The sequence below is a fragment of the Solea senegalensis genome, linkage group LG3 (genome assembly GCF_019176455.1).
Source record: "Solea senegalensis isolate Sse05_10M linkage group LG3, IFAPA_SoseM_1, whole genome shotgun sequence".
NCBI classification, from domain to species: Eukaryota; Metazoa; Chordata; class Actinopteri; order Pleuronectiformes; family Soleidae; genus Solea; species Solea senegalensis.
Genome location: NC_058023.1, coordinates 10,073,503 through 10,085,158, shown reverse-complemented (window position 1 = coordinate 10,085,158; position 11,656 = coordinate 10,073,503). Strand labels below are relative to the sequence as shown.

The 11,656-nt window shown below is 38.9% G+C and overlaps 1 protein-coding gene across 1 annotated transcript; it reads left to right on the top strand.

Annotated features, from left to right (window-relative positions):
* Positions 1-90: 90 nt before the first annotated feature.
* Positions 91-11,203, top strand: aadat (aminoadipate aminotransferase). The gene is made up of 14 exons (XM_044022261.1): positions 91-326; positions 1,216-1,287; positions 1,732-1,900; positions 2,571-2,703; positions 3,312-3,386; positions 3,525-3,734; positions 4,467-4,532; positions 4,679-4,761; positions 5,339-5,435; positions 5,810-5,871; positions 5,986-6,050; positions 6,422-6,528; positions 8,444-8,545; positions 8,646-11,203. Exons 2-14 carry the CDS (start codon positions 1,221-1,223, stop codon positions 8,685-8,687), a joined length of 1,278 nt encoding a protein of 425 aa, XP_043878196.1. The 5' UTR covers positions 91-326; positions 1,216-1,220; the 3' UTR covers positions 8,688-11,203.
* The last annotated feature ends 453 nt before the right edge of the window (positions 11,204-11,656 follow it).

Below are 11,656 nucleotides of genomic sequence, written 5' to 3'. Positions count from 1 at the left end.
ATTATGGGGGGTGCAGCATTGATTTGGGAAGTTGCATACCGCCACCTACTGTACCGGAGTATGTATATTTCAGCTCATATTTACATTGACATTCCGCGGGCTTCAGGATATCTCTCCGTATCAACAAACGACATTAACCAGAAGCCCCTGCGGCGACGAACGGAAAAGCCGCTGCTGTAACCCCCGAAGAAGCATACTATGCTGCGGGTGGCACTATCGTTTAATGTCTTTCCATATTATCGTTCTTCAGTAAACGCAGGGGAAAACGACCTGACTGAGTTACATATGGTTGGAACCAAAGTGTGAGTTAACGCTGTAATAACCCGGTAAGTGTAGCTCTCAGCTGACATTATTACCCTCCACCTGTTCACTGTTATGCCCTTGGCAAGAATGGATCCGCATGTGTTCGTTTCTGTAGACGAGCGATAACATATAGTTTTGTGTAAAATGGACAGACAGTTTTCTGTCATGGTGTCTTTAGTCACGCGTGGTGTATTCATACACTTTTATTGAGAGAGTGTTGTAGGGAGAATTTGGTGGTCTGTCTGTCTGTCTGTCCACCGTCGCTACCACACGGGGCAGTGGGAAACGCTGAGCGGTACAAACAGTTCAGTTCTTTCAGTTTTACTCAGAGAGACAAATGCCATGAATCACAATTATTACTCTTGCTGTGTGCTACCAGTACCAGCGGTTCGGTATTTGTTCCCGGGACACCGTTACATGCATACTGGAGCAGCCTGGCACACTTGTCGGGATGTGTAAAGACAGTCTTGTATAACGTCTCTAAAAGGGATACTTGAGTAAAAGTATAAGTATCATACCAGGACATAAACTCAGAGGTGGAAAGTAATTAATTATATTTATTCGCGATACTGTAACTGAGTAGTCTTTTTGTGTACTTACTTTTTGAAGTCATTGTTAAAATTTGTAATTTTACTTTTACTAAAGTATGTTTTTTTTGGAAGTACTGAACTTCGATACGTTTTAAATCACATCTGTTACTGAGTAATAAAAATGTTGGCCTCAATTAAGAAAACGAATTCACTCATGCAAACTTTGGCAGTGAATGGTGAGGATGCTAATTAAGGAGAAGTTAAAGCATTTGTGACCTTTTGACCCGTTTGACTGAGACAGTCATTTGAATGATTCTACTTTATTACTCTGAGCAGGTGCATCACTGTGAGGTTGTAAACAGTTGTTTGTGACTCCTTACAGGAAACATGAATTACGCTCGGTTCCTAACAGCCGTCAGTGCAGCCAGAAAACCGTCTCCCATCAGGGTCTTGAGTGAGTAGATCCAAAAAAATTCACTGTTTCATCTGAATACAGTACATCTGCTTGCTTTTTGTCTGGTGTCTTCATGTTTTTTATTGTTCTTTTGCTTGTTAATTTTGTCATTTAATGTGTTGCCTTGTTCTGTCCCTATTATTGTTATTATAATCATTATCATTATTAGCTTGTTTATCTGTTATATAGTGGCTGTGCATATACACGCAAAGCACAGTCTTTTCAAACAATTTGGATCTGGATTGTTGCACTTTACTTTCCGTCTAATCTAAAAAGTTATAGTTTGTTTAGACTGGATTAATCTGGCCATCACAGCAGGAACAAGAATTTGTGTAACTTTAAATTGCTGAAGAGGGATTAAGAAGTTTTACTTTGTCGTTTCCTCGACCAGACTCCCTCGATGTAAATCAATCCTCATCCTCTTCTTTGTTTCCCTGAATGAAGCTGAGCTGCAACAACGGTCGCCTCCAACCATGATCTCTTTGGCCGCAGGGGCACCGAACCCTGACACGTTCCCTTTTGAGTCAGCATCCATCAAGGTGCGGAATGGCCCAGCAGTCACCTTCGATGAGAAGGCGATGAAGAGAGCTCTGCAGTACTCGGCCTCCAGTGGGTGAGAGATTGAGACAGGAAGCACCTGAGACTTTTTCAGATTTGTTTGTGTATGTGTTGGAGGTGGAGGGTGTTATCTTTTTCTTTCACCACCTCTGTAAACATCATTGTCTAAAGTGACTCTCTTCAGACTGATTTGTTCACTCAGAGTATGTTGAGTAATCAGATTTAACAGATAATGGTTTAAGCCTGACTCTCAGATCTCCATGCATAGTATACACTAACACCTTATTTACCAAAGGATAATTTAGGTTTGTTTTGTATTGACACATTTTACTGATTTGACAGCATGTGCTGTTGTTTCATTAAACTAACATGGGACCCGGACTCTGCCTGTGTAAGTCAAGGCTGTAGTCAACCAGCAACTCCTTTGTCCCCACAAGCTAAAAATGCTGATATTCTATGAGTAATATACATACTTCAGGTTTGCATAAAGCAGCAAACATATTCTTAAAACATTATAGACTTAAGCAGGTTTAGATTTGAGTTTTTTGTCCCTCTGTCCCTGCTGGCAGCCATGTCCTGCACTGGTTCAAGGAAGCATCAGCACGTTCTGCAAGTCAGTGATAATAAAGTGTCCGTACCACATTTATACTGTTTCTATTATTTTCCTCTGGTTATTACTGGGAGTCATTTCTGTGAGTTTGAAATGTGTCTATCCCTGTTTGTAGTATTCCCGAGCTACTCACGTGGATGAAGAACTTGCAGAAGAATCTTCACAATCCACCAACTGCTAACTACTCCCCAGGGAATGGCCAGATGGACATGTGTGTGACCACCGGAAGCCAGGAGGGGCTCTGTAAGGTGCTGAAACGGCTGTTTATGTTTGTTTTTTTTAATTTTTGCAATTGGTCATATTAAATATTCACTTTTACAAACCTGAGGTTTATAGTTTTTTCCACATTCATAATGATCTAACACCTACTGCTTATGACTTTCCTAAAAATTGGGTTTAATGAGGAGTGAAGAAAATGATAGATAAGTTGAACTGCAGAAAATTGTGAAAAATTATTCATGCATTAAAGGTAATTTGTATCAGCGGTTGACTAATATGTACAAAAACTTCAGTAAGCAGTTATTGAACAACATCAGTGTCTCCAATCTACATTTATGTTTTCACCACAGTGCAATTATATAAAGGATTTTCAGTAAAATGGTGTACGAAGTAAATCATTAAAAAAACTTGAAAAAAGTTATAAAGATTTGTAATAATTGGCCTATTAATAAATAAAAGTCAGCCCTTGCCGATTATTGAAAAAAAGGCTCCATCTACCTCTAATTTGTATAATCCTAATCTGACGTGATTCACATGAACAAACTGAAAAATCAAATCTAAATCCTGTAAAATTGTTGTGATTTTTGAGTCTTGCTTGTATTTGAATCTTGTATGTTCACTGTTCATTTGGTTTGAGGTGTTTGAGATGCTGGTCAACCCTGGAGACAACGTTCTACTAGATGCACCGACATATTCTGGCACACTAGCAGCAGTAAGAGCACTTTATTACACTCCACCAAGGAGCTCATACTTTTGCCTGTGTCTGTCTGACACTGTGGGGAGAAACCACTGATTTCTACTTTTATGATTATTTGTAACTAAAGCTGCTGCGAACATCTTGTACTTGCAGCTTCAGCCACTTGGTTGCAACCTGATCAGCGTTGCCAGTGATCAGCATGGCATTATACCTGCAGCCCTGAAGGAGGTCTTGTCTCAGTGGGAACCTTCAGAGGTCCAAAAGCCTGGCAGCACCGCCCCAAAAGTCCTCTACGTTATCCCTAATGGAGGAAACCCCACAGGTGCCTCCATGACGACTCAGAGGAAGAAAGAAGTGTACAAGGTCTGTTCACTGACCTGCTGAGTCACAAAACAAAGAAGCCAAGGCTTTTAACGAGTCACTCTGAATTGCTCTTTAGTCAAATGAATGCACAGCTGCCTAATTCTTCTCATGAGAAAAGTACAAAGTAGTGCTGCATTGGGTCACACAATATCAAGGAGAAAGTGAATAATCATAAGTCCTTTTGATCTTGTCAGAGAGTCCATAAAGTGTAATTGGAAGTTGAAAAGAAAGACATCTGAAGATGTAGGAAAATACAATACGAATGCAGCTTTATATGCATATTCTGTTACTCTGATTAGTCTTTGTGAACAGAGGCAGTTTAACGTTAGTCGTAAGCTGCGTCCTTCATCTGACTCTGTTAAGCATTACTATCAGACCTGGCTGAGGGAGCGCTTTGAGTTCATACAGCAGCAGAGCAGGGCCACAGACGAGAAGCGTTTATCCTGTCAAATCCCTCTTTGTGTTTTCACTCAAACTCCCACCTGTTTGCAGTCGGCTCACTTTACTAGCACAGTGTTGCGTTAGTTCAGTTATTTATTTATTTTTTAGAAAAAAAAGAGGAAGAATTCTAACACCAGTGACCATTGAAGGAAAGTCAAACGAGAAAAAGTAGAAATAAACATATTAATAGGAAACTGCAGTTCAAAGAGAACTGAGCTTCTGATGACAGATTGTTTTTCCTGCCGATTGACTGTGACATTCTCTTTTAACCTCCCCGGTGTTTTCAAACAGCTGGCCAGGCAGTACGACATGCTCATCATAGAGGACGACCCATACTACTTCATGCAGTTTGACAAGGTACTACTCTGTCTGTCACACTTTACTTTTACATGGCATTAGATCAGAAACTGAGGAATAGTTTTCTCCTTTTATCGTTTCTCAATAGCCTGGTTTTAATATGTGAACTTGGACAGTCGTTAATGTTTTGTGTCTTTATTTGGCAGCCGTGGGTTCCATCGTTCCTCTCCATGGACGTTGATGGGAGGATTATCAGAACAGACTCTTTCTCTAAGATCTTGTCTTCAGGGTGTGTGTGCACATGTCTCTAGTAGGCTGAGAGGACTAATTCTAATTCAACCCGATCTTTGTGTGGACATTGTTTGTGGTCCTCACAACTTTCTAAGGGTTTTTGAGGGTTAAGACTTTATTCGGACACATTCATTTCTTGTGAAAGCATTAGCAGTTGTAGCCTCAAACAAGTTTATTTTGCATTTCCCCATTGGATTAGATGTTTATATATTAAGCCTTTATCATGTTTGAAAGTTTTACCTGCGTATCACAGATAAAATACTACAGATATGCCCTTTACATGTCAACAACTACATGATCACACTTTAGATTAATTCAAAACAATTTTTTTGTTTTTAGTATTGTGAGGTTATGAATATAAAATATAATGTAAAGGTGGTGTACAATGTATTTAGAACACCATTTTAGGGATTTTAAAGTTTTGGGGGGTGAATATTTTGAGTCATCTTAAATGAAGTTCATAGTTAAGTTGACTTTAATACCTGAAGCGTTATATATATATATATATATGTTTTGTGTAACTGCACACAACGCTCTTGCATCTACCTGTCTGACGTCGCGTCTTCCTGTTCCAGGTTGAGGTTGGGTTTCGTGACTGGCCCCAAACCACTGGTGGAGCGGGTGGTGCTGCACATACAGGCCTCGACGATGCACACAAGTACATTCACGCAGGTGAATAAAAGCTCCCATTTACATCACCGCTTGTTAGTTTCACTTAATAATCATTTTTGCACTTCTGATTTCCCTATAAAAGAAGTTTTATTGGTGGCAACAAAATTAGCAAAAACAAAACAAAGGCAGGTCTCTCAATTATTCAGGCTGTGTACACAGAATAACAGTGATGCAGCATTTTTCTTAAATAAAGTCATAACAATTTTTCTGTCCGTCTGTAAAGGTAAAGTCTGTACATAGTGTTTTTAAAATTTTAAACGCACCCTCAGAGAATAGGTGTGTCACATCCTAACTGCATTGTCTCATTTGTTTATTGAATATCTACAGTAGAGTCATTTCAGGTCTAACCTGTGTAACACCTTGTGGTTATTCAGCTCCTGGTGTCTCAGTTGCTGCACAGCTGGGGTCAAGATGGTTTCCTCCAGCACGTAGATGGGTCTGTCACTTCCAACAATAGTTTTGCACACCTCACTTGTTCTGTAATCATTTCAGTACCAGTTATATAAAAACCAAAAACCAGATGTGTGATACGTTGTCTGTCTTCTCGCAGAGTGGTCGAGTTTTACAGAAAACAACGTGACACCATGTTGACCTCTGCAGACAGATGGCTTAAAGGTTCGTGGAGTCCCTGAAATAGACACAGCACAGCATTTTTTATTCATGTACACTTTGTAGACTTGTAAACTGTCTGTGTCTGAACAGATTATATTCACATAAACTTGGCACTGTGGCCACTCCACTTTTAATGTTGCACCACTGATGAACACTAGAGGCACTAATGGCGTGTTTCCACCGGCTCGACTCTCCAAAAAATTGAAAACAAAAATGTGTAAAACTTGCATAAATAAGTAACAATTGACCAATGCTGATTAATAAAAATCATCGCGATCAATCCCTTTTAACACCTGGTGATGGTAATAATGGTGACTGGGAGGAAACTGAATCTTACGGCTTTTCTTTTCCTTCATTTGTGCGCGTCCGTGCAGATGTAGCAGAGTGGCACGCCCCGTCTGCAGGCATGTTCCTGTGGATCAAACTGAAGGACATCGCTGATACTCAGCAGCTTATTATGGAGAAGGCGTTGGAGAAAGAGGTTGGAATTCACAGACCACACAACACACACTACTGTGATTTTCCACTCAGGAATGCAAATACCAAGTACCCAGAATGCATCTGTGTACTGTGTGTTTTTGTGTGTCTCTCCCTCTCTCTCTGCTGGACTGTTTGTGAGCAGATGTTTTGTACCAGTGGTTCTGTCTGAATAGCACAATGTGAGTGGGTTCCCCTCCTACACGTACACTGAGTGTGTGTGTGTGTGTGTGTGTAACTGAACGGCTGACAGGAGTGGGTAGAATGCGGCTTTTCTGCACAGAAGGTTTCCCTCATCAGAGACCAGAATATTTTTTTAACCTCAACATGGCACAGGTCCAATCCAATCCACTTTATTTATAGAGCACCTTAAAAAAAAACAATAGCACAGTTGCCCATAGTGCCGTACAGAAACATTAAAATAACATGGCCGCGAAACACGGGTCCCCTCTGAGCCTCAGTCTAGTTTTTGGTGCAGTCAGAAGCAGCCGATCAGCAGGTCTCAGAGACTGTGATGAAGAAAGTCGGAGAGTCAGCAGTTAACAGGCGAGCAGCAGCATTCAGGACCAACCGCAGGCAGGAGCGCTGGGGCTAACCACAGCATATAGGACGTTACAGTAATCAAGGCGAGTTGTGATGAAAGCATGAAGCCAAATAAACACTCACATTGCAAGAACTTTAAGACCATTTTAACTGCGAGTCAGAGAGTATTCACCGAGGAGGAAATCATGCAGCTCAGGAAAGTGGACGCATGCATCACCACCTCTGAATTTGGTTTCTGTGAGTTCAGAGGACCTGTTCTGGCAGGTCCCATGTCTGGATTCATCTCTGTGAAAACGCCTGAAACCTCATGGTTGACGGTTGAGATTAGTTCAGAAGTTGGAGTACAGGAATGATCATTGCCACGACTCTGTTCCACTATCATTACTTCACACACTCTGGTCTCTGGTTCCACATTACGTCAACAGCGCAAGTTTACGGCAACCATATCAGACATGTTTTGGTTTCTTTTTTCTTTTTCTTTTTTTACAGAGTGGAGCGACATCAGGCATCCCATGTTTAGTCTTTGGCTGAAAAGCTATTTCCTAAAAGATAGATACATAGACTTTATTGCAGACTTTCAGAAGGCAGTTATACCAGTGAGGACGTGTAACGTGTGCCACTGTACGTAATGCTTGTCAGTATTTTCAGACATTGATTCGACAAATGACTCGAGCAGTCACAAACAATCTGGGCCTTTTTAGCGAGAGTGTAAGACTTCCAGCCTCTAAAAGCTTCCTTTTTTATATAATTAGACTATAGATTTGCAGCTTATAGTGGGATACACTATGCTTTAAACGAAAAGAGTTTCACTCCATCATCTGTCCAGTGATCTGTTCTAAAAATGTCCAAGATATCGAACAACACTGCAGACGCTCAGGACATTGCCCGACAACTCAGTCTGGAAATGTCGTACATTTATCTCTTTAGTTCGGCAGATCATAATAACACGTTGTCATGTTGTACACAGCAGCTGAACATGAGTTTTGAGAGGTCATTCATGTAGAAATTAAATAAACTAGGGGAGAAAAGGCTCCATTGCAGACCTGAAAAGGAGCAGACACACAATCGTAATTTTTTTACTACATTTTTCTCGTTTTCATTCGAAAAACAACGTACGAAAAAGCTCTGTGAGAAACAAGGATGTTCTCTTCAGTCTGTAGAATAAGACGTGTATAGCTCGAGGCAATAATTCACGTAAAATGACCTTTAAATTTGAAAATTGCAGTAGGCCATATTGCAATTTCGATCAAATTTGATACAGTAATTGTATTCATGTTTGTATGAAAAGCATAAAAGACACGAGACAAACACAAACTCATGACTCTGTGTCAAATGTCTGAGAGGAAAATGCTGAGTCGTATGTGTTTGTGTTGTAGGTGCTGCTGGTTCCTGGATGTGTCTTCACGATCGACAGCACTGAGCCTTCTTCGTATGTTAGAGCAGCCTTTTCTCTGTCCTCACCAGAACAGATCGACGAGGTACACACTCGCTCTCACACATACACACACACACACGCACGCACACACACTTAAATACGCACGTCCTCCAAAACTCATGCTTAACACTCATTTCTTTCAGGCCTTCAGAAGACTCTCCTTACTCATCAAAGAAGCTTTGTAAGGATTTTTATTCCCTGTTTCTTTTTTTTGGTTTGTTTTTCTTTTTAAATTCGAACTAAATGCTGAGTTTAAATATATTTTTAATATATATTTATTACCCCTGGCAAAAATGTTTCTGCTGAAAACACTTTGGAACAAAAAATCCACGACTGCCACATGATTTGTTGATACACTACAAAGTTTTTCTGTTTCTTTTGAGCTTGTATGTTTATATGACGCTAAAATATCCACAACAATCATTTCTGATGAAGAGTAATGTGTTCAATTTATACAATACAGGGAAACAAATGTGTGCCTTTAGAAAAAAGAAAAAAACACACACACAGCTTTATCTTTGCAGCCCATGATTGTAGTAAATGTTGAGTTGGTGCATTAAGGTGCTGGAGTGACTTTGACCTTAAACAGTTTGTGTTCCTTTGTTTTAAAACTTGCATGTTCATGGACACGTTGCATCAACATCTGATCCAATCTGTTAGTTTTCTTTCCCTTTATACAGACTTTGACTCTGCACTTTGTTTTTGTGCAGAAACAGAAACAAGGATAATGGGATCAGAGGGTTTAGGAATCAGGCTTTTCTGACTATGGCTGCACAATAGACATATTTAAAGTCCTTGGCTAAAGAATGTAGTGCAAATTAATTAATTAATTAATTAAATAAAAACATACATCCTCACCTGAATATTATGTTTCCTTGCCTAAATGTTGATAAAATATAATACTTAAGTATCTTGGGAAGAAAAGGAGGACAACAAATAGTGCAGTAGTGCTGCAGATTTTCACCCAAAACTCCTACTTATTGACAGACCAACAGATGTCGAATCATTGTGATTACATGTTTTAAATTGAAGATTACCATTTAGATGTAAAAGAAAATCATCATGCCTACTGATAGAATCATTTCACACTGGCAATAGGGTTAGGGTTAAGGTTAGCCCAAGTCAAAATAATCTAATTTTGACTATTTTGTGCAGCTCTACTGTGAGATTATAGATTTCCTACATGTTTTGCAGATTGACTATACTGTGAATAAATACTTAAATCTCTCAAATGCAATGAATGGGGCGGCTTCTCCATGTTGAGTAAATGTATAGGAAACAGCAATAGATTTGTCCCTAACAGAGACACAAACTTCAACAGTGTATTTCAAGCTGCTGGAGGTTGCTGCACCAAATCCCCTGAATTTGTATTTTTCCAGCTCAGTGATTATACGTTTGGGATGGCACATGAGCACACCAAACAAAGCTGAGTAAATATGTGCAGTCTCTTTTATTTACTTTAAATAGTTAATTGTGTTGAACTCTCTCTTGCCAAATGCTGAGGTCATTCTGCAAACTCACAATCATGTCCGGATGTCGTGTCAGGCTTTTTTTTTCTTTGACAGATGGAAAATAAACACAGCTCCTTAAGTCATAAAACACTGTAAAAGATAAAAAACAAAAAAAGATTATCTTGTGCACACAAGATTAAAGTGTAAACCACTTAACCATTTTTTATATGGGTATCTAATAATGTTCAGTGTAAATGAAAGCTTTTCAAAATTTTCAGTTCTTCACCTGAAATCCAGCACTCCATCATCGTGGCTGACTAGCCAAGTGTTTCATTAACTGTAATACCTCAACAGTTACAAGACATGTGACCAGTGTGAATGTGAAGGGTCAATGAATCAGGTGACACCTGATTTAGGCCAAAGGAATAGCTGTGTTTTTAATCCAATGTCTTGGTTTTATTTGTAATTTGTTTGGTTAGTTATTTAAAGCGAATGACTCCACAGCTGCACCTGCTCTAGCAACAATATGAAGCTTCACCACCAGATGTCACTAATTATTAACATCTCTTTGAATATGTTTTTTTTTTAGAATTTCCAATTGTTTTTTACAGTGTCATTTCACTATGCTCACAAAAAAAGCTAGATAAATAGCTTTTCCAAATCTGGTAATTGGCCAACACACTCCACACATGCTCCCTTACATTTTAAATATGTATAATACCTTCTGTATATATTGTTTGCTGAGGCTTTGGTGCAGTTTTCAGTTTCAGACTTCAAACAAAAGGCCTGTATATGCAGGATAATCCTGACTTGGTATACAATTATATCAGTTTTGCTCTGCCTTTATTTTATTTATTTTTTCCTGATTGTTGAAACATTGTTTTTTTTCTGCATCTTCCAGTTTTAACCTGATCTTTTATCTGAGCTTTTTTCTTTAAAAAGCCTTTGACTGTCCTTTCATAGTCCAACATTTTGACAATTGCAATTCACAAAAGATACAGAAGAGCACGGTGTTTCACCACAGTCCATTTGTATGTCACTATACCTTGTGTGTTAATGCAGACTTCCTCAAAAGGATACACTCACTGCGCCACAAAATTATATGTGAGGTTTGACTCTCATGTTTGTTTATGTCACAAAGGTTACAGGTAAAAGCACATGACTTGTTACTTATGTCTTATTGTAAATGAACATCTGAAGAAAGAAAACCTACCACAATTGTGGACAATAAAGGATTATTTGAATGATGATTATTGTTTGCTATTTTTATTATTTTATTTATCATGGGGATTTTTTCTTTGATGATTTATGGCAGTTGGCACTGGTAACATTGCATTACTGCCGCCTTCTCTTTCCTTGAACTTTTCTTCTCCTTCCATTAATAACCCTTGCTGTGCTACCCTGAATCTTCCTCACACGAGTTATTCAGAAGGTTGTAGAAGTTAGGAAAATAGTAACATTTAAATGAAAAGATATAGGTTTGTCATTCACTCAAAAAAGTAATAGAATTGTATGGTGTCAAAAATCCCCCAAAAATATCATAGTATAGTATGTCGTCCAAAATCACTCAAAAAAGTCATAGTATAGTATGTTGTCCAAAATCACTCAAAAATGTCATAGTATAGTATATCATCCAAAATCACTCAAACACGTCATAGTATAGTATGTCGACCAAATTTTGAAAAAAAAGTCATAGTATAGTA